The sequence below is a fragment of the Argopecten irradians genome, chromosome 5, assembly GCF_041381155.1.
Source record: "Argopecten irradians isolate NY chromosome 5, Ai_NY, whole genome shotgun sequence".
Classification (NCBI taxonomy): domain Eukaryota; kingdom Metazoa; phylum Mollusca; class Bivalvia; order Pectinida; family Pectinidae; genus Argopecten; species Argopecten irradians.
This window is the reverse complement of record NC_091138.1, coordinates 32,646,313-32,670,956: the sequence shown is the minus strand read 5'-3', so window position 1 is coordinate 32,670,956 and position 24,644 is coordinate 32,646,313. Positions and strand designations below refer to the sequence as shown.

Below are 24,644 nucleotides of genomic sequence, written 5' to 3'. Positions count from 1 at the left end.
TGTTTAATCCACAGCTTAAGCTATTTAACAGCGCCATCTTCAAAATACGTCGATCATACATTTTGTATGTCTTTCGAAAAAATGTGACATTTTCTGTTGTGTCTCTTTGTACTATTTTTAACTAAATCTGACTGAAGGCATTGAACTGAACATATATCATGTTCATTATACTGTGACCATGGGTAAAACAGTCGCCCCACTTACTTCATGTTCAAAGAGAGAAATTAAACCCTTCCTCAGATGATGTACTACGAACTTATAGGCCAAACCTGAGACAATGTTTTAAGACAGGCACGAGCACAATTCCAAACAACACGGATATTTCCAAACAGCACAGATATCACAGTTTTAATTTAAAACATGAATGTACATCAAGATGGCTGCTATCAAAAACAACCATGATAAAAATACTGTCAAATGTAAGCAGATTTCTCTGCAAAAACAACTTAATGAAGGGTTAAAAATGGCAAGAGATGATAGCCTAATAACTTCCTTCTGAAATAAATTAAATATTTGTGAACTTCAAAACATTGTCTACAGTCACAGACACATCAACCGCAACTCCGAACAAATTACCAAGCCTGGAGTCGTCTAGACTTCCGCCTTTTCTATTTCTGGAGTAGTCTCCCTTGATGTAAGTTGCTGTTTCCACATATCAGCATATATACCTTGGAGATTCAAAAGCTCTTTGTGACTGAAAAAGATAAAATCAAAACTTTTTCACACGATTTATTTTCATTATTCACCATCTGTATCATACTCCACGATATACTGTACCTGTCCCTGCCCTTGATAATGTCTGTCCTTGATTACCTTACCCCACGAGATTATTAACCTGTACCTGTCCTTGTTTATCTAACATCTCGAAATTATTAACCTGAACAAGCCCTTGTTTATCTATCCCCGCGATATTATTTACCTGTCTCTACCATTGATTAACATGCCCTTAATTATTTCTCCCTCACGAGATTATTCATCTGCCCCTGATTATCTCTCCCCCACGAGATTATTAACCGGTCCCTGATTATCTCTCTCTCCCACGAGATTATTTACCTGCCACTGATTATCTTCCCCCTCAAGAGATTTTACCTGCCCCTGATTATTTTCCAACCAAGACATTTTTTAACCTGCTACTGATTATCTCTCCCCCACGAGATAATTTACATGTCCTTGATTATCTCTTCCCCACTAGACTGTTAACCTATCCCTGATTATCTCTCCCCACGATATTATTTATCTGTCCTTTATCATCTCTCCCCCATATGATTATTTACCTGTCCTTGATTATCTCTCCCCCATGAGATTATTTACCAGTTCCTGTCCCTTATTATATAATCCCAACGAGATCATTTTCCTGTCCTTTATTATCTCTCCCACACAAGATTATTTACCTGCCTTTTATTATCTCTCCCCCACGAGATTGTTTACCTGCCCTTTATTATTTCTCACCCACGAGATGATTTACATGCCCTTTGTCATCTGACCACTGATCATCTCTCCCCACGAGATTATTCACCTGTCCCTGATTATCGCTTCCCCTCGACATTATTTATCTGTCCTTTATCATCTCTTCTCATTATATTATTTACCTGTCCTTGATGATTATCTCTCCCCTATGAGATTATTTACCAGTCCCTGTCCCTTATTATATAATTCCCACGAGATTATTTTCCTGTCCTTTATTATCTCTTCCCCACAAGATAACTTTCTTGCATGCCCTTTATTATCTCTACCCCACGAGAATATTTACCTGCCCTTTATTATCTCTCCCCCACGAGAATATTTACCTGCCCTTTATTATCTCTCCCCTATGAGATTATTTACCTGCCTTTTATTATCTATCACCCACAAGATCATTTACCTGTCCTGTTTTATCTCTCCCCCACAAGATTATCCCCAAGATTATTTACCTGCCCTTAATTATTTCTTCCCCGCGAGAATATTTACCTGCCCTTTATTATCTCTTCCCCACGAGAATATTTACCTGCCCTTTATTATCTCTTCCCCACGAGAATATTTACCTGTCCTTTATTATCTCTCCCTCACGAGAATATTTACCTGCCCTTTATAATCTCTTCCCCATTTGATTATTTACCTGTCCTTGATTATCTCTCCCCTATGAGATTATTTACCAGTCCCTGTCCCTTATTATATAATCCCCACGAGATCATTTTCCTGTCCTTTATTATCTCTCCCACACAAGATTATTTACCTGCCTTTTATTATCTCTCCCCCACGAGATTGTTTACCTGCCCTTTATTATTTCTCACCCACGAGATGATTTACATGCCCTTTGTCATCTGACCACTGATCATCTCTCCCACACGAGATGATTTACCTGACCTTGATTATCTCTCCACCACGAGATTATTCACCTATCCCTGATTATCGCTTCCCCTCGACATTATTTATCTGTCCTTTATCATCTCTTCTCATTATATTATTTACCTGTCCTTGATGATTATCTCTCCCCTATGAGATTATTTAACCAGTCCCTGTCCCTTATTATATAATTCCCACAAGATTACTTTCCTGTATGCCCTTTATTATCTCTTCCCTATGAGATTATTTACATGCCTTTTATTATCTAACAGCCACAAGATCATTTACCTGTCCTGTTTTATCTCTCCCCCACAAGATTATTTACCTGCCCTTAATTATTTCTTCCCCGCGAGAATATTTACCTGCCCTTTATTATCTCTTCCCACGAGAGCATTTACCTACCCTTTATTATCTCTCCCCCTCGAGAATATTTACCTGCCCGTCTCCACCACTCTTCCTTCCTCTAACACAAGGATCTTATCTGCGTGGATGATTGTAGATAGGCGATGTGCCACTACTAATGTCGTTCTACCGTCACAAACACGTAGAAGTGAATTCTGGATATTCCTTTCTGTCTTTGTGTCTAATGCTGACGTTGCCTAAAAAGATATTGACTGTCTTAAATTTATTTGTTTTTTTAAATCATCATCTTAGCTTAAGATGCTCCACCGCCGACAGAGCATAAATGATATTCATCATTTGAACAATAATTGGTGTTTAATCGTGTTATTAATTGTCTAATTAATTAATTTAACATTTCAGTAGTTCATTCCATATAGGAAATAGTGGTCCGGAATTTTTTCGGGATGCATTAAATTTTTTTATTTCAACTCTCAAACTTTTCAATGGTGGTAATGGTGTAAAGTAAGTAACTTTTGTAACTGAAGAAAAATACTAAATCGTCTGCTCCTGTTTTTAATAGTGAAAAATACCATTTGTCAAAATCTTTAACATTTAAGATTAAAAATGATCATAGACACATTGTAAATAACTTTCGCCACACTTAGAGAATGACTTAGACTTGATAATTATATTATGAAGATTCACATGAAACTTCTTAGTTGAGACTGAGCCAAGGCACCGAGTATAACTGAACAAGGATGTTAAGATCCATTGGTCATGCTGAACAACAAAGACGATTTCAAGTGAGATGTGAACTATGCAGACTGTCGAAGGCCATTCCACTTTAGACTTATGCTATGCACGATGGCCCTGTCTATTTCAACGTAGACCTGTGCCAACAGGAATCAATATATTTGGTACTGACCTCGTCCAGTAGAATGACTGCAGGTGATTTTAGGATTGTTCTAGCAATGGCGACGCGCTGCTTTTCCCCACCACTCAGCTTGAGACCTCGCTCACCCACAAGTGTGTCGTACTCTTCAAAGAAATATCAAAGAACTGACAGCCTGGGGACTGATGCTTTTTACCATCGAATGGCAATGTAGGCCTTTTATACCAGTAATCAGAATTTAAATAAACTCACCAAAGAATATCAATGCAAGTGATTTGTTCCAGAACTACTAGTAAGAAAGCATATTGATACAGTTTTTATATTAGGGCTGATTAAGAATACGATGCTATGATGAGTTGAACTTTGTTATTTCTTCCGTAATTGGGTGAAAATTTTACAGGTTATTTTTCCTTCAGGAATTTGTTGAAAACCATATAGGTTTTGATATACATGTATTAGGCTGTGGATATCATTCAAAGGTACGGGCACGCATGTATGATGCCTTATAAGCATTTGCAACAATAATGCAAAAAAGAATCCGATGACCAATACCATTACGTATAGCTGCAATACTGTAGTTCTAAAGATTTTCCGACGAATATTATTGTCGTCTTCAGAAAGGCCGAAAGGTATAGTAGACCGGGTACCTATATTCGTTCTACATTTAAGGAATATATCCTGTCGTGGATGTCTGATACTATTACATACGATTAGGGAATGTAAGTATCCTGTCGTGGATGTCTAATACTATTACATACGATTAGGGAATGTAAGTATCCTGTCGTGGATGTCTAATACTATTACATACGATTAGGGAATGTAAGTATCCTGTCGTGGATGTCCAATACTATTACATACGATTAGGGAATGTAAGTATCCTTTCGTGGATGTCTAATACTATTACATACGATTAGGGAATGTTAGTATCCTGTCGTGGATGTCCAATACTATTACATACGATTAGGGAATGTAAGTATCCTGTCGTGGATGTCTAATACTATTACATACGATTAGGGAATGTAAGTATCCTTTCGTGGATGTCTAATACTATTACATACGATTAGGGAATGTTAGTATCCTGTCGTCGATGTCTGCTGCCTCCGCCGCCTCTCTGATCTCGTCCTCTGTGGCGGTAACCCTCCCGTACCGGATGTTGTATTTAATATTATTGTTGAACATCACGATGTCCTGGGGAACTACTCCTATACTTTTCCTCAAACTCTCCTGTTGTACCTGGTTACACGATCAACATCAAAATGAAAACTTCCATGATGTACCTCTTTGTCCACAGGCGTTTGGCTCTAAAGACATGATTCTCTCTATATATATAATACTATGACACAGTATTACATATATAAAGAGAGAAACATATCTTGATCCAAACGCTTGTGGTTTGTCCAATCCACCATGACCAATGTTAATTTGTTTATCAGCAATATACTTATTGTAGTCTTGGAATTTGAATACTGTCAACAGGATTGATATCTCTAATAACTTTTCAAGACACAAATAACCTTCCTTTCTTTTTGAACTAATAGCCTTCCCTTCTTTTTGAACTATTAACTTCCCCTTCTTTTTAATCTAATAACCTTCCCTTCTTTTTAAACTAATAACCTTTCCTTTTTTGACTTGTTAACCTTTCCCTCTTTTTGAACTTATAACTTTCCTTTTTTGAACTTATACCTTTCCTTCTTTTTGAACTAATAACCTTCCATTCTTTTTGAACTAATAACCTTCCCTTCAATTTGAACTAATAACCTTCCCTTCATTTTGAACTAATAACCTTCCCTTCTATCTGAACTAATAACCTTCCCTTCTTTTTGAACTAATAATCTTCCCTTCTTTTTGAACTAATTACCTTTCCTTCTATTTGAACTAATAAACTTCCCTTCTTTTTGAACTAATAACCTTCCCTTTTATCTGAACTAATAACCTTCCCTTCTTTTTGAACTATTAACCTTCCCTTCTTTTTGAACGAATAACCTTCCCCTCTATCTGAACTAATAACCTCCCCTTCATTTTGATCTAATAACCTCCCCTTCTTTTTGAACTAATAACCTTCCATTCTTTTTGAACTAATAACCTTCCATTCTTTTTGAACTAATAACCTTCCCTTCTTTTTTAACAATCAACCTTCCCTTCTTTTTGAACGAATAACCTTCCCTTCTTTTTGAACTAATAGCCTTCATTCTTTTTTAACTATTAACCTTCCATTCTTTAAATTGAACTAATAGTCTTCCCTTCTTTTTGAACTAAAAACCTTTCCTTCTTTTTGAACTTATAACCTTCCTTTCTATTTGAACTAATAAACTTCCCTTCTATCTGAACTAATAACCTTTCCTTCTTTTTGAACTTATAACCTTCCCTTCTATTTGAACTAATAAACTTCCCTTCTATCTGAACTAATAACCTTTCCTTCTTTTTGAACTAATAACCTTCCCTTCTATTTGAACTCTTAAACTTCCCTTCTTTGAACTAATAACCTTCCCTTCTTTATAACTAATAACCATTCCTTCTTTTTTAAACTAATAACCTTCCCTTCTTTGAACTAATAGCCTTCCCTTCTTTTTGAACTAATAACCTTCCTTCTTTTTAACTAACTGTTATATTTTGTAACATTTAGCTAAACACTTAATGTACGATATAAAAGAGGTGACTTTGAAATCAATACGTTCTATAGGTAATACAAATGAGCTGAATGAATTCAGTTGCTAATTTTACCTGGGAAATGTCCTTCCCGTCGATAAGTATACTGCCCTGTATGACGTCATAGAATCGAAACAGTAATCTCACAACTGTACTTTTACCACCGCCCGAATGGCCCACCTGTTAGTGAAATAAGGAACAAAAACTCTCAATTAATTTGAGTGTAATATTTTTGTGGAGTTTCGGCCTTACAGCATGGTATTATATTTATGTTATTGTTTTTTATTATACTCACCAAAGCATATGTATGGCCAGGTGGTACACAAAACGACACATTTTTTAAAATCGGTTTTCTGCAAAAAAAATAACGAATAAATAAACATATAATTGCATTTTACATTAAATTAAATTTAATCTATATCATCAAATGTAATTATTTGTGCAATATCTATAGAAAATTAAAATGCATTTATCAATATGAAAATATGATTTAGGGGATGGTAGTGTAACTGATCGCTTCTAGGCTTTTTGGCTAAAATAAAAGTTTAGGTACTATAACCTAGGTTGCTATTCGGCATAATGTAAACAGTCAAATTATGTTTATCTCCTAATTTATCAGTAAAAACTAATTTGTCAATTCTGCAATTATTCATGTATTTCTATTACACAGGTGGAAAATATTTCATTGTGTATGTATATGATCAAAAGGACAAAAAAGAGGATTTTAGGCGATAAGCAACCCTACCTTGGATCGTAGTGAAAAGAAACGTCCCTAAACTCAATTTCTCCTTTGGTGATTTCAAGGGGCGGGGCATTTGGTACATCCTTCACCTTGAAAATAGATTAATGTGAAGTGTATAATTCTTAAATTTCGTGGGTGTACAATTTCGCGACTTACTGTTTGAAACTTATTATCGAGGAATATTTTCAAGTATTCAGACAGGCTGTAGTATGTAAAATCATGATTCTGATAGATATTGCGAGTTATTACATTTCATGAATCCACGAATTTAGCGAAATTAAACGCCTTGCGATGATTAGCAAATATACAATACTTCTTATCGGTGACACTGTGGACAGAATAGGGTTATATTAAAATTAAAAAGAAAAATACTTTAAAAATATGTGTGTCACACTCACCTCTTGTGGTTCTTTAAACAAATCGAACATATTCTCCATGTCTACAAATGCTGCCTGTATCATTCTGTAAACCAAATAACGTCTTGATAATAGAATAAGATGGACGCTTCACAATTTCTAGGATTCGATTTAGAACTAAGACCATACATGACGTTTGCCAACACGATTTGGTTTATAATCATATTTAAAAGAAGTATAACTACGTATATATAGTCCACATTCATTCTGGTGGAGTTTTCCTAATTTTGGGGAGTAATTACGCAAATGGACATCTCGCCAGCATCTCACCATTTCATCAATAGAAAGCCTATTGTCTTGTTTACATGTATAGTAATATTTACATTTATGGTTATACTTTTACGACATGCCTTCACTACATGGAAGTTACCTACCTATAGTAGTTACCTAACCACTGTATAGGACCATAAAGCTGGCTGATATATGTCCCAAACAGTACGTAGTCCCCCACGGTGAGACGTTGACCTTTTATACTGTAGGCCACTCCCCACCCACACAGCACAGTCCCAGTTATCATTCCACACGTGATCACCACGTTCTGCATTATGTTCAGCAGGTGTAATGAGCATGTACTCACAAACTCGGCTTTCTGAAAATACAAATATAAATGCTTCGATGATGTTCTGTCAAAAATGATTCAATGTTCTAGCATAGAAAACTGTTCAATTCGTCCAGTAGAATATGGTTACATATAGACCATCATAAACGTTACTTCTTCTAGTGGAAGACTTTGACTTAGATGGTAACATAGAGTCCCACATAGTCGTCACTTTCAAATCCAAGTCGTCCAGCAGAATATGGTTAGATATGGACCAAAATAACTGTTACTTCTAAGTCCAAGGCGTCGAGTAGAATTTGGTTACATGTAGATCCCCATCATCCTCGATACTCCAGGGTTTCCGAACACTTACGATCTCTACACCCCTGGACTTACTTATAGTAAAACTGAAAGCAGCTCAGACGAAAACTCTAAACTAATCACAGGCCAGGAAAAAATCAATTGAGGACTACAGAAAGAGCGACGCCAAACTTAAAAGCCACACAGTTAACCACAAAGTACCGTTGTACTGCTCTTATGATGTGCATAAAGGACTAAATTACTTGTTCTGTTGCCTCCAGTTTTACTAGAGATATATAGTCAATAGGTGTAAAGGTCGTAAGTGATCTGAACCCCTGGAGTATAGAAGATAGGCCCCAATAGTCATCACTTTTAATGCGTCCAGTAGAATATGGTAACATTTAGACCCCCATAGTTGTCACTTCTAAGTCAAAGTCGTCCAGTAGAATATGGTAACATATAGACACCCATAATCGTCACTTCTAAGTCAAAGTCGTCCAGTAGAATGTGGTAACATTTAGACCCCCATAGTTGTCACTTCTAAGTCAAAGTCGTCCAGTAGAATATGGTAACATATAGACACCCATAGTCGTCACTTCTAAGTCAAAGTCGTCCAGTAGAATGTGGTAACATTTAGACACCCATAGTCGTCACTTCTAAGCCCAAGTCGTCCAGTAGAATGTGGTAACATTTAGACACCCATAGTCGTCACTTCTAAGTCAAAGTCGTCCAGTAGAATGTGGTAACATTTAGACACCCATAGTCGTCACTTCTAAGTCAAAGTCGTCCAGTAGAATGTGGTAACATTTAGACACCCATAGTCGTCACTTCTAAGCCCAAGTCGTCCAGTAGAATGTGGTAACATTTAGACACCCATAGTCGTCACTTCTAAGTCAAAGTCGTCCAGTAGAATGTGGTAACATTTAGACACCCATAGTCGTCACTTCTAAGTCAAAGTCGTCCAGTAGAAGGTGGTAACATTTAGACACCCATAGTCGTCACTTCTAAGCCCAGGTCGTCCAGTAGAATGTGGTAACATTTAGACACCCATAGTCGTCACTTCTAAGTCAAAGTCGTCCAGTAGAATGTGGTAACATTTAGACACCCATAGTCGTCACTTCTAAGTCAAAGTCGTCCAGTAGAATGTGGTAACATTTAGACACTCAAAGTCATCTCTTCCACATCCAAGACATCCAGTATAATAACATTTATACCCATATAGTCGTCACTTCTTTGTCAAAATCAATCAACAAGCCATCCCGTCACCACTTCTAGTCTTCAGTTGTGCTGTAAAGAATTATAGATTTACGTACATGTATCCTTCTGTGTTAACATTTCTGCAGATTACTTGTCCAAGTAGAACATACCTGGTATTTGACGATCGCTTCTTTGTATTGACCCTTCTCAAAGTCTGCCGCGCCGTAATACTTTACCTATAAATAGGATTGGCATGAAACAGATTAGGTTTGGTGTAAAATTGGTATGTCACATTGACAGAGCACAACTACTGTAAAACATGACATTTTCGTTGTGTACATTTTTTCGTTGTTTCCGTGGTTCCTATGGGAATAATAACAGGACCCATGAATATTACAACAACGAATGAGTACTTTACAGAGAGAGATGACGAGTATAAAACTGAGTTTAATACGACTATAAGTGAAATATGTCCATAATCCTTAATTACGTTGACAGCGAATCTGAACATTTTCTCAGCATATAGCAAGAAAACATAAAGCCTACTCACCGTTTCGAAGTTAAGTAAAGCATCCACAGCCTTGGCATTTTTTTCATTGTCTAATTTGTTCATATCTCTCCTGTATTTTGTTCTCCATTCAGTTAACATAATCGATACACCTATTATAAGGGAAAAGGAAAAATGTTACTCCCACGGATATACCTATATGATAGCTGGGAAAGTAAGGTATGATTTTGTGATAATATCGCATAACAATCTTATATTTGTGTGTGCAGCTAAAGGAATACTACAATTTTATTAAAATCAGCTGTTTATAGCGGAGCACGAAGCAAGCAGAGTATCAAACAGCTGATTTTAATCAGATTGGGAATACGATTGTGTGTAAACGCAATATATGAAATGTTTTGGATAAGGGCGCAAAATAGTATTCCGTTTGCAAACAAGAGAATATTCGCATCGAAAGTTATTGCACTTGTACGCATTAAGGATATATTTGCATCTAAACTAAGTGCACTCCGCGCTATTGTATTGTCGAAACCTTTCCCAGTCATAGAATAAATGTCGACGAGAAAATGTCGAAGGTGACATGCAAATGGATTTATTATTACAAATGAAATTTCATAATATAAAACTGTTTTTAGTGTGAAGGATTACCAGCTGCTTATGCAAGATCTTTGTTACAAAGACATAATAAATTTCACTGCAGAAATACTTCTATAAACCAACTTACTTTCGCGAATTTCGCAGAAGTTTATCCTAACAAACATCGTTTATATTAAAAGAAAATTTTCATATCCACGAAAATAAATCTTCGCGAACTGATTTTTAAATGGAAAACGTGAAGTTTAGTATCCGCGAAGGAAAGTTGGTTTTCAGTATCGCAGATGCTCAAAAGCGTCATGGGTACATATGTAACTATCTCATGTTTGTGTTTAGGGTCTAGAGAGTACAGATATCCAATTTTACCTTGACAAACTGACCACCTGCAGTCTGACAAAACTGACCACCTGCGGCCTGACAAACTGACCACCTGCGATCTCTACACCAACTCACCTACGTATGTGACCATACAGAAGAAGACGATCAGACCAAAGATGTAGTTGAACGAGGACACAAAGAATACGATGGCGATGGTGATGTCAACTATTATAGGTAAGACGTTAAAGAGTAGATGGCTACAAAAACATACAAATCATTCAACGAAACCATTATCCAAGTAAAACAAGTCGGACATCATATTCATGTCTATTACCTTTGGGCCTCTGTTGAGGTCAATATGGTGATGTAACAGATAGAATTATTATTTTGGATTCAGGTCGGTACAACACCACCATATTGACAAAAACAAATGTTCTTATTATATTAAAGTTATACGTGCCGTAATTTTAATACTCAAGAATATCTGATTCGTCGCCAACTACTACCAATATTCTGAGAATTACAATACTTACAATGCATAGGGTAGAATAATGATTTTGGCAGTACATTTTTTGTACTGCAAAAATCATTATACATTTTGTATTTACATATTGTCAGACCATGAAGCTTAGCCCGAGATACTCTGGCCTGAAACCAGACTTAGACATTATGACAGATAGACGTCTGGTTTAGGTCTATCTGTCGTAATGTCTAAGTCTGGTGTCAGGGCAAGAATATGTCTAAGTCTGGTGTCAGGGCCAGAGTATCTCGGGCTTTATGAAGCTAAGTAGTTGATTACAATGTTATTAGTAATTGTTAAGTGATTTCTGCAAGTATATTTCCATCTAAAGATACATTAGACATCAAAAACAAGAATTTTACAGTTCATCAAATTTTCTGTTGTAATCAATGTTTATAAGGCATCATACATATTTGTCTGTCTATTCAAGAATGATTTTACTTCTTAATTCATTAAACCTGATGGTTTTCGATAGATTACTGTAGAAAAAGATAACATGTAAAAATTTTCGCCCTGTTACGGCACATATAACTTCCAGTTTTAAAAATGTGTGTCATATTATTTTGTATACATATTAATTGATATAAAAATCGATGGGCCAATGACACCACCTTGAGGAACTCCACATCGGGGAATTGTGACGATAAACTTTTCTTTAAAATTAAAATATTGTATTTATTTTTGGGATAAGATTTTTTTAATATTCTTGCTGTAAAATTACCTTCAATAACCAAAACTACCGTATAAGCAAAATAGAATCACTAAGTCTAACAACGCTGTACCTAAGTAGCATATTAATACTGTTTGTGCCCCGGTCCACAATCTTCAGTACCTCTCCTGTCTGTCTGTGGAGATGCCATCTCAGGGACAAACTATAAGTCATTAAGAAGTCAATTAATAAAATAAACAGCAATTACAATAACTTATAGAAAATATGAATATAGATTTAACTCTACGTAATACACTGCAATGTTTCACTCGAGATAGTAAGAGTAAAATTTCAAAACTATTTAAAACGGTCACTTTTATATTGAAGATATAAATTTCAATTGATTATATTCAACATCATGTTTAATTCTATATTAACCAATGCCTCATAGAATGAACCAGCAGTATAGTTTGTTACCTTATATGGTAAATAGTATCAGTAGATATTTACCTCTGTAGATGATGGAATAAACTAAGTTGTACATGTTTGGATGTATACTGCTGAACTGGTACCCAGCACAAGGATCGGAGGTTGTTCAGCATGCCTGAATGACCTGGATAATGAAAAATATATCATAATATCATAAATATATAATGATAGAATTTAAAAAGTCGGCTAACCTCGGTTAATTTCCGAAGATTGCCGGCAAATTTACCCGTGATGTTGCAGTTTAATTTACGAATATTGACAAAAATATCACCGAGACGCGACTGCAGAGCAGAATTTATGCAATTGTTTGAAGGTACGGGATTTGCCGGTATGTAGCGAGTGCTACGATATTTGATTTAAACATATTTTATTGCAAAATGTGCAATGGGATTGGCACGTTATACAACTTATAAAAGCCGTTCCCTATGTGCTACGATATGTATTGAACTAACAATATTATTGACGAATAAGTACCTGCACCCCCTCCCTTCAGGAACATCAGGAAGCAATAGAGAAGTATGTATTGCCAGCAGAAGATTGGCGGGATTTCTGTCACCTCCTTGTTCTCGGAATCCATTATAAGGGGGTCTGACGTCTGATTAGATGGCTGAGACATTCCGCCGGGAGTCGGGGAAATAAAGTCGTAAACCATCATTAGGTTTGGCGTTTCTATCACTTTGGTAGTCAAACTGTCAACTGAAAAAAAAAAAGAAAACGGTAAGTAGTTATTTGATGTGTCTATCTTTTATGTTTCCTATTATTTTATTTTGTGAAACAATATTGTCTTTCTCCCAAAAAATTCAGATAGTTGGCAAGGCGTTTCAGGCGCACGGACGGAAGTTATAAATTGTATGATCAACCATAGGCAAAAACATCAGAGAGGTCCACGAGGTCTTGACCCTGTTTATATATAAACCTGCTAAACCTGACTATATTATTGGTGGGTTTTTCCTGATATGATAGGCAGGAAAAAGTCTAATGATATAGGCAGGTTTAGCGGACTATCTTTATATAAAGTAAAACATATGTGTAAGTATAAATTAGTGTATCTACTCGATAACCTTTTAATGAATGTTTTCTGCAATGTCTCACAGGAGTAAAATCGACCCCGATCATCCACTCTCAAAAATCAGTTGCTTCATGTTCATGTTGTACAACAAAAATGAATTCATCGAAATAAGGATATTTGTCTTTTTACAATAAAGCATTAAATAGAACATGATATTACAAAAGAGAAACGAAAGTGTTTAGACAAAATATTCTGTCACATACTTCTCAACTCAAGGCCAGCTATTTTGAACAAAGAACAATTTTAATACCAAATATCCATCATCTATATTTGTACATTGTACTTGACAGCATCTTTAATGTATGAATGCAAATCGAGGAAATCTCGGTATAATACAATAAAGCATGTCAATTCTTGACCGCAATAAGCGAAGTACAAGCTACGCATGGTCATGATGTAGTGCATTCACATTAATTATTGACCAGAAGATCCCATGGTCCGGCCATAACACTGTCACTATTACTAGCGTATTCTTTAAAAAAATGGGTCAATAATTATATAACTACCGAGCCAACGCCTGCATATATAGGTCAGAAACCTGTTGTCCAGGGCAATGTTTTCCGAACCTTATAAAAAGGGTCACGTAGATCGCGCAATAACCGGAACAAGGACCTTAAACTCCATCAATCAGAAAGCAGTCTTAGTGGAACAGGGACGTTACTCTCCATCAACCAGAGAGCAGCCCTGAGTTGAACAAGGATGTTAACTCCATTAATTATAAAAAGTAAAGCCTTGGTGTGCCCTTGGCTCCTTTATGGAAAAAGGAAGCCAAACTTTGTCATGATAATTATTACATTTCTAATAACATAAATGTATGTGCAGTTTATTGCCAAACCACATAGGATTCTAACTCAACTCCAGAGGTGGGGGGGGGGGGGGGGGGGGTGTGGTATTATGTCGGGACATCTTAAAACCACTCTACTAGCAGCAACCTGAAGGATACAACTACTATATGTGTATAGTGCATGCTATCTGAGGTAGTTCAGAATTCCTTTGTTAGCAGAACATAGCATATGTCATAGTAGAAGTATCTAGAGGTGATGATACGAACATAGATGTACAATTCTACAATAATCTAAATTGATCAGATTTTATATCGGGTAGACAAATTAGATTTACCCCCCTACTTGTGAGTACATCTACGAGTCCTTTAATTCTATAGTCAATGACATTACCATGGTGAAGGGCTCCAGAGGGTCCATGGTCCCTTTTTACTTGACAGACAAAAATGTGGTATAATGGTTAGACAACTTTTAAAAATTCTGAGTTTGTAACTTGATGTTTTTTTCTCTTACAGCTTGTCTTTTGAATTCGACAGCGAATAAACTTGTTACGATCCACATACAGGCTTTTGACTCTATATATACTGCTATCTCTATGTATGTGGAATCCAAGTGTAAAGCATAATATTTAGAGGTGTCTGTATACTAGTTCGATACGTATATATTGAGTCAAAAGTCTGTGATCCACTCAGTGCACGTGCTATATGTTACATCCGAAGGGCTATTTCCACAACAATCCACTGTGTAGGCAGTTATTTAGGCGGAGAATTCATTTTTGCGATTTTCTGAGACAATAACGATCAACTCGAAATATTTAATCGTGAAACCATTTATAAATAGATTGAGCAAATATAGCCTTGTACCTTGATTGTTCACAAAATGTTCTTTCGTAAAAAAAAATCTCTTCTTTCAGCGAAAGTCGCGAAATTCTTCAACCGCGAAAATAATCTGCTATACGGTTATTAACGTAGACACACAATGTAGGCTGGGTCTCTGTACTTACTGATAGTTTTACTGACAATGGGTACAAACAAGTTGGCAACCCTGCCTAACGCCAGCATTAACACACAGACAAACACCAAGCCCTGTTTGGCACGATTCCCCTTGGGCCAAACGTACGGCAGCATCATCCTCAACTTGATAAACACATTGGACCAAGTGGATTTCTTCCTCTCCTCCTTTTTCTTTTGTTTATCTATCTAAAAACCAGATAAAGTATCAGAAAAGATCAAATCAGAAAATGGAAAAATTGAAGAGGCAAAAGCCAAAAGGTTATACATTTAAATGGTGAAACGATTTAATATAGTGCAATCAAAAAACAATGAAAATGTTTATTTTCCGTTGTCTTAAGCAGAATGTAGTGGTTTTATTTTAATAAATTGATTTTTATTTTTTTTCAGAATCGATAAATTGAGATAACACAATGTGAAGATTGCTATAGTTTAATGGTTAGATAAGATAATTGTATATATTTTCACTCTAAATCTGATACGATATCCTCCAAGTATCATAGTTATATAACTGTGTTATCTGTGGTTAGCATAGGAACCTGGTACGAATGACCAACTTTATATATAAAATATAATATATAGGTATGTATGTATAGACCGTTGGCTGGACTAATTCGGGACAGATGCCTGTGGTGCTAAGCCCAGATCATATTTATATTTGTTTCGTGGGTAGGATGTCAATTACATACATTAAAGAATTACAAAAAATATCCTTCGTTGTTTCAATTAAGAACCTTGAACACAATACGACAAATGTTTGCTTCTGTTAAGCTCATTCATTTGTTGGTAATTAATCAGAAATTCGTTTCATAGTGTCTAGATAATTATTTTATTTCCGGAGTAAAATGTTCATTAAATGGTATTAGATTAGTCGGTTTCGTCCAGTTTGGGTGTGGGGAAACCCTAGATACTTGGCCCGTACAAAAATAGCCTGAACTCTAGACAACCTATGTTCTACTTCTAAAAGAGATAGCAGTTGTATATATTAAGGTTAGGGGAATTCACAAAATTATTTTAGGACACAGCTAGAGTTAGCTTCATTTCAAGGAGTTCTTTATTTAGATACATTAATTAATTTATAATCTCAGTGTATATTTAACTACGGAGATTCCTAACTTAATTCCTTAATTCAGATGCTTGTAGATTATTTTAATAGATGTAATGTAAACCATGTTTGTGCATTAGCTTGTTAATGACGTGTTTAAAATAAGAGTGTTTCACTGGGAATTAGCAGATAGCTGTTCAAAGGAATAGGATTTTTATGGATTAGTTGCACTTCGATTAAAACTGTGAATTTAGAGAGAGGACTAACATATGATTTTAGGTTTTATTTCAAAGCGTGTTTCGTCATCCTGTACATATTGTGAAGTGATGTAGATGAATTTTAAATACTATTTCAAGTTCATTTGTCGTTATTTAAAACAACTATTACAACTAATGTCAGAAGTAATGTTTTCTGTGTTTTCGTAATATCGCAACAGATGATGTAAGAAGTCAGATGTATTTGGAAAACACAGTTAAAAACGTAATATTCCTAAGGTAACACAATATTTTACATTGCTACGAATATATCTATGATACGTACATAATTGCACTTTTGATTTTCTTACCTTTTCGTCTGTGTCGACTGGCAAGTGGTGCTTTGGAGCACACAAAACTGGTGGAATGACTTTTAGTAACATGAGAAGGAGACATACTGCCACTCTGATCACCCACAGGCCGAACTCTGTCCTGGCTGACACACTGTTGATACAAACAATGTAGGCTAATTGTCACGCTTTGAGTTTTGGTAAGCATTGTTAAATTGGATTTTAACATCAGAATAAGAATTAGATATTTTAAAGTATCAAGACTTTTTTAATGATGATTTTACTATTCTAGAGATCGGTGGCCAATAAATCGCCTGTACAATAACATTGAGACTAGAACTCTTAAAGATGCTCCACCGCCGACAGAGCATAAATGATATTCATCATTTGAACAATAATTGGTGTTAAATCGTGTATATGTATGTCTAATTAACACAAAAAAAATAATATAAAATAATTTGTTTTGATTTTGGTGTATGCGCAATCAGTACTTCATTCCATATAGTTCTTACCGGCCACGGCAGCCCCGTTTCGAGTGGCATCAAACAGCTGAGCTGTCCCTCACTGGGACCGGGGCTGACTGGGACCGGCGCTGGTGGGGCCCGTAAAGATAGATAACTCGTCTATACTTAGCAAACTATATGTCTAGATATGTCTACTGTATACGAGTGCTGTATACATATATTATATCCATGTGCTAAAATATATCGAGGTAAACCTGATTTTTAAAATAATAATTTAGTTCTGATTTAACATATTTTATTGCAAATATATACAAAAGGATTGGGTACAAGTTTTATGCAACTTATATTGCCACCCTTTCCAAAATACAGAACGAATACAAACATGATATGCAAAGTAATGAAATATATAAATATGATTAAATAGTAAATAAGAACACTTTGGAGAGAAAGAGAGAGAGAGAGAGAGGGGGGAGGGAGTAAGGAGAGGAAGAAAATTCAATGTCTTAAAATTGTAATACTAAATCGACTTAATTAATAAATAATAATTTGCGGCAACAGTTGGACTAATTATCTCGTTCTTTGCCTTCCCTCTCAAAGAATGTCCATCACACTCCTAAAATCTTTCTCCTAGCTGTTCAGGTCTTCCATCAAATCCATAAGCAATCGTCGCCTTAGTACCAACTTGCCATAATATCTAAAATAACGTGATTTAAGTCGATTTCTAGATAACACAAAAATACACAAAAGAGATATCGAAAAGAACTGATAGGTGTATAACAATAAAGGTATTCGTCTAATATTAAAATCTTTTGCTTAATTTAATAAAGTTTTGAACATATAAAAAAATTGTTTTAAGAGACCTTTCCAGAGACAGATCCTCATTTCCAAACAAGATTAAATTTAAATCAATAAGAACATTTAAATTCATATTATTTAGGCTTTCCAATAGCAAATTCCTTTCAACATTATAATTTTTACATTCGAAAAAAAAAGTGATGTACACTCTCACAAATATGTCCACAGTTGCAGCATGGAGTTTCCACAAGGTTTATCCTGAACAAATCGTAATTTAGGGAACTACATTGATGTCTAAGTTTTGTATGCAATATATTTAACTTCCGGTCACCAATGCCAAAGTAAGAAGGAGAAGATTCAAAAACCGGTTTTAGTGAATTTCTAAAAAGGCTCAATGATATTGCTGACTTAACAGAGTTTTTTAAGTTATTCCAAGAGCGAAGAGTAGAAGGTAGAAAAGAAGTGTTTGTAGATGAAAGTCTGTAATACGGAATTCTATAGTCATCTCTATTTCTTAATGGATAGGCAGCTTGATCTTGAACGGTAGAAGGAAGTAGAGAAGTAAGAAAATCAGGAGTTTGATTTGTGCGCATTTTATAGAGAAGATGAAGTTTTTTCCTTTTCCTTCTAGAAGATAGAGATTCTAAACCAGTTTCAAAATATAGAGAATCGATACTTGCATAAGAGGGAAGACCGGTTATTATTCTAGCAGCTTCCTTTTGAACTTTTTCTAATTTTTCCGAGTCAGAGTTTGAAAAACCATCCCATAATTCACATGCGTATTCTAATACAGGTAAAATAAAAGCGCGATAAATTCTGAGAATATAAATAACATATAAATAATTTAGTATATATTAATATATATGTATTTTATATTATGTAGTTTTATCTAAATGTTACAGATAGTTGTTTCTATTCTCTTGCATTTTCATCCACGATCCCGCTGACTGATATACCAACGTATGTTTTCAAATGAATTAGCAATTGACTCCATCCTTTTGTGTTCTGGAAAATATTTTTTTATACTGTGGCAAAATTGTTTTAAAATAAAGAAATCGTTATAAACTTAAACACTTTTAAAAACATGCTGACAAAGCCTCAGCTCTAACATTTCAATTTTCTTTTATTTAATTCTGATATGGTGTATAGCATTTGTAATGTTCAAGTACTCTAAAATAATATTTCTCTTTTCAAAGCTTGTGTCAATTAACTGTAAGGTTCACATAATATTGTATCACTTAAAATTGATATTTGGTTCATCGTTTTATTGCTACGTTTACAAGTATATATCCACTTCACTTTTTGTAAATGTAAAAAAATGTAAAATTGCTTATAGAAAGTTCAAAAAATGTTCTTTGTACATATATCATATATTTCTTCAAGAAAATAACCTTCATGACAAAGGTATTTTTTTTTACGTTTCTGTTAAATTTTGTTCATTCTATGGAACTCTTCTATTTGGGGGGATAAAGAGGAATGTTTATTATAAATAATAAATATAAACATTTTCTTATATATTTATCCTATTACTGTAAATTCCATATAGAAGCTGATCATTACAAACCCAAGTCTGTACATCTACGCGTACGGCGACTCTCCAACGTCTCTTGATTCCTCTATTGTCATTTTTTCGTGGCGCATTTTCTTTTAAAGATGCTTCACCGCTGACAAAAAGTATTTTTTCTCTTTCAAAAACAGGAACAGGCGAATTAGTATTCTTCTTCAGTTACAAAAGTTATTACTTTACACCATTACCACCATTGAAAAGTTTGAGTTTCTCATTTTTCTTTAAGATAAAAATATTGAAAAATAGTTAATTGCATCCCGAAAAAAAATCGTGGTACTCTTGATCCCATATGGAATGAAGTACGGGTTGCGCATACACCAATAGCAAAACAAATTATATTATATGATGTTTTTTGGTGTAATTTAGACATATATAAACACGATTAAACACCAATTATTGTTCAAATGATGAGTATCATTTTTGCTCTGCCGGCGGTGGAGCATCTTTAAATAGCATGCATATGTTCAAATTATTAAACAAAAGTACTAAACTAAAGAAAAAATATCTTAAATACCAGATAATCCTTAAAACAATCGTATACAAACATAGACCCAACTCATATTAAACGCATGACATTTTTTCTTAATACCGAGATTTTTCCAAAAAAAAAAAAAACAACACCCTGTATACTTAGACGGACCCAGTGGGGGACAAGTTGAATCAGGAAATGTGATGCGATGCATTATTATAATATCTACATTATAAACACACATACATATATAACATGTGTGTTAGAGTAAAGAGTTGATATAAAACGGATAACAATATATTTGAATACCGCAATTATCCCATAAACGACCCCTATACTAAGACGGACCCAGTGGGGGACAAGTTGAATCAGGAAATGTGATGCGATGCATTATTATATTATCTACATTATACACACACACACATACATATATAACATGTGTGTTAGAGTAAAGAGTTGATATAAAACGGATAACAATATATTTGAATACCGCAATTATCCCATAAACGACCCCTATACTAAGACGGACTCAGTGGGGGACAAGTTGAATCAGGAAATGTGATGCGATGCATTATTATATTATCTACGTTATACACACACACATACATATATAACTTGTGTGTTAGAGTAAAGAACTGATATAAAACGGATAACAATATATTTGAATACCGCAATTATCCATCCCATAAACGACCCCTATACTAAGACGGACCCAGTGGGGGACAAGTTGAATCAGGAAATGTGATGCGATGCATTATTATGTTATCTACATTATGCACACAAATATACATATACAGCATGTGTGTTAGAGTAAAGAATTGATATAAAACGGATAAATATATATTAAGATATCACAATTGTCCCAAAACACTACCCGTATACTAAGACGGACCCAGTGGGGAACAACTTCAGTCAGGAAATGTGATGCGATACAATATAGATAACATCTGCATTATGAATGCATATAAAATTGATAACAAATATTTTACAGTGAAGAATTCATACTAATCACATGACAATATTTTCAAATGCCGCGATTTTTCCAAAAAATATCCTGTATACTTAGACGGACCCAGTGGGGGACAAGTTGAATCAGGAAATGTGATGCGATGCATTATTATAATATCTACATTATGCACACAAATATGCATATACAGCATGTGTGTAAGAGTAAAGAGTTGATATAAAACGCATAACAATATATTAGAATACCGCAATTATCCCATAAATAAGCATGCCGTTATATTAACTAGTGTCTATAACAGGTACAAAAACGATTGATAGACCGAAATCGACTTATTTTTTTTAATTAACAAAAACTCATATTTTGGTTATGTACGTTTTGTCTAATTTAAACATTGAACCATAGATGAAATATGGTATAACAATCGTCTATTCTTATGCTCATAATTCAAATCAATTATTGGCAAAATATAATACATCCACAAATAAACATAGTTCGGTGTCATCAAGGCCCACTACCTTTCCGGAGGAAAATTTAAAGGTTACTTGAAAACATGAATAACATAAAAAAATACATATCGATAGTCTAAGATGAGGTAACATTATGAAACATGCGTTATATATAAAAACAGTCGAGATTTATTTCGCTATTTTGCCGTCCGGCGTAGTGATAGTAAAAGATTTAGTTCAATTTAATGCTTAGCGTATGCATTTCTGAATTAATTGAGTCTATCTGATAAGAATAGTTGATCTACAAATGTAGTACAGTCATATAAAATATGTTTCTTTAATCTCAGCAAAATGCTACTAATTTGTTATTTGCTTTTGTTGAACTAAACATCAAAGAAGCTCTTAGGAAAGCATACTTTTCAATTTGATGTCCCTATCATCATGTGAATATCTCTAAAATAAGGAAGAACGTTATTGTCAAAAATTAAAACAAACCCATTCCCATTGCGTTTATGATAGGTTTAGTTTTGGTATCAGAAACATATATATAATTATATATTTACGTTTCTGTTGGTATACAGGGTACTTTTCACCCTTGGAAGCCACAGCTAGTGTCTAAACTTCATTATGTTCCGTTTATCATATACCGCAGCATATATATATATATATATATAAACTACAAGTACACAATTATTAATGTAGATGGCTGATTGCGTGATTACGATGACTGCGACATTTAAAATATAGTTTAAAATATAAGCATTTAAGCATTGGGAATAATGTATAAATAATGCATATGGTTTCAATTACTTTAATGCATGAGAGTGAATACTACCAAGAACTGAGCTAAACATGTAACAAGCGTACACATGTACATGTATGTCTGAGATATATATGAACGATCAAAGGGAGGCAAATGCTGTCAAAAAATCAAGAATAAATAAAAATTAAAAATTGTAATAAAAAATATATCAAAATTCTCAGTTATTTTGGTTTATAATTAGGTAAACCACCTAGCATGGCATATATCTCAGGCAAATATAGCTACAAGGTTAAGATATTATGTTGAGGAAAATTGTTTTAAGCGAAATACAGCACCACGGTCCTAGCCAGCACCGGGCCCAGTCAGCCCCGGTCCTGGTGAGCGCCAGCTCAGCTGTTTGACACTGTTGATTTTTTCGGGATGCATTTAATTATTTTTTATATTTTAAACTTTAAGTAAAATTAGAAGCCCAAACTTTTCAATGGTGGAAATGGTGTAAAGAAAGTAACTTTTGTAACTGAAGAAAATACCAAATCGTCTGCTCCAGTTTTTGATAGTGAAAAAATACCATTTGTCAGCGGTGGAGCATCTTTAACCAACGGTACATTTTGACCTACTGGACCTCTTGAAAATCAAAATACTGCGGTTTTCTCCCTTACAAGAGTGTCCATACCCTTAACCACACATATAATCTTTTCATCAATGCAGAAATCAATCTTAGTTGTTAAAAAAACATTTTGACATTTGCATTAAGACCTTAACCAATGTCGACGCCAGGGCGATTCTTTAAGCCCGCTTCTCTTCGAATGTAAGAGACGAGCTAAAATTAACCACGGCCACATGCAATCTCTCCCAGGGTTCATTGTGGTCCCCACATTCACAGCCAAGATTAAATGTTTGTAATTAATTTGCACGTGGGGATCGTAATGTATCCTGGGAGAGACTGGGCCACGTGTTCACGAGAGACAAGAACAGGACACTTACAACTCACCTGTGTATGGACCACCAATAGTGCGGACTGAACCAGGAAACCAGTGCCAACGCTTCCTTCACTAGAATCAAACACAGGAATCCCGACAAAAGCCATTTCGTTAGAGTTGTTTTACGTTTCTTTATAGACACTTTTGAGCTTTCTGCGCTCAGATATATTATCCAATTTATCGCCGTGATGGCAACAGTCAAGATCTGCTGACCGACGACATATCCATTCATTATGTCCAGCAATACCCCTCGAACGGCACACTCTAACACCAATAAGTTCCCTGTTGAAACACACCAATTATTATTTAATTTTCATAGATTATGAACTCTACAAATATAAAAATATTAAAAGATTTATGTAAATTTGTCAAAGTTATGGTTGAAAAATTATATAATTTGTCCTCCTTCTATGTTGCATTTGTTGAATATTGTAAATAATTATGTTTCTCTACACAATGTATTTTGTAAAGAGACTAATAAGGTTTGAAGCAATTGACAATCGACATACCACAGAACGGTAACAACTATCATTTTATAGCAGATAAAAATGAAGTCATGAACGATTATTTGAAGAGAAAAACTACAGATTATATAGTTACCTAGAACCAGCCTCACGTAGCATATCCAGGATGCTTCACCGAAGTCTATGTCTTCATATACTTCGCCTACTTGCGGATTCTCCACATCGGGTTTGTCGTCAGATTTCTTCCTCCCCAACGTTAAAGCAATCAACACCCTGACTATGAGTATGTATGTGAAAGGAACCAGTGGGGCCAATGTCCCATACAGACAGGGGTCGATGCCGTCGTCTTGCCATCCCCCAAAACCAGTACCGTTTATACAGAACTGCATCTGTAGAAGATATCATATATATTACTTCTACGACATTAAAAGCAACACCAAGGTTTCGGTATTTCATTTGACAAATGTATATGTATAGAGAAACGAGAAAGTTAATTAATCCTAGAACGAATCGGCCGAAAAAAACTAAAGACGACACCATTTTCTGTCTAAAAGTCTTTTGAGCTACAATATTGCAGCTAAATTAATCCTACATTCAATGAATAATATAACAGCAAAAAGGTTTAGTTACTAAATTAAACAATGAGCAATGCCCAGTAACTGCCTTTGATGAAGCTTTCAGCAACTAAAGGCTCTGGTGAACATATAAACAACAAAAAACTGGATATCGAATATGAACTTTCGTAGAAATATACAATAGAAAGTTTGGCATTACTTTACATGGGTATATAAGCAACAAGGAGACGA

At 34.9% G+C, this 24,644-nt stretch overlaps 1 protein-coding gene across 4 annotated transcripts in view; it reads right to left on the bottom strand.

Annotated features, from left to right (window-relative positions):
- Nucleotides 1-327: 327 nt before the first annotated feature.
- LOC138323575 (ATP-binding cassette sub-family B member 6-like) overlaps nt 328-24,644 on the bottom strand; it is a 33,869-nt gene continuing 9,552 nt past the window's right edge. For 3 of the 4 annotated variants that reach the window (XM_069268272.1, XM_069268273.1, XM_069268274.1), the window contains exons 2-20: nt 23,975-24,227; nt 23,386-23,656; nt 16,945-17,077; nt 15,328-15,523; nt 12,948-13,169; nt 12,495-12,597; nt 12,118-12,207; nt 10,951-11,072; nt 9,946-10,055; nt 9,566-9,631; nt 7,735-7,949; nt 7,343-7,406; nt 6,948-7,033; nt 6,498-6,555; nt 6,278-6,382; nt 4,615-4,789; nt 3,590-3,702; nt 2,758-2,921; nt 328-694 (exon numbers count right to left, since the gene is read on the bottom strand). In XM_069268272.1, coding sequence (XP_069124373.1) covers nt 592-694; nt 2,758-2,921; nt 3,590-3,702; nt 4,615-4,789; nt 6,278-6,382; nt 6,498-6,555; nt 6,948-7,033; nt 7,343-7,406; nt 7,735-7,949; nt 9,566-9,631; nt 9,946-10,055; nt 10,951-11,072; nt 12,118-12,207; nt 12,495-12,597; nt 12,948-13,169; nt 15,328-15,523; nt 16,945-17,077; nt 23,386-23,656; nt 23,975-24,227 — 2,649 coding nt within the window. In that variant the 3' untranslated portion in view covers nt 328-591. Of the gene's footprint in view, nt 695-2,757; nt 2,922-3,589; nt 3,703-4,614; nt 4,790-6,277; nt 6,383-6,497; nt 6,556-6,947; nt 7,034-7,342; nt 7,407-7,734; nt 7,950-9,565; nt 9,632-9,945; nt 10,056-10,950; nt 11,073-12,117; nt 12,208-12,494; nt 12,598-12,947; nt 13,170-15,327; nt 15,524-16,944; nt 17,078-23,378; nt 23,657-23,974; nt 24,228-24,644 lie in introns of those variants that run through there. The other variant, XM_069268276.1, reaches the window with a different exon arrangement.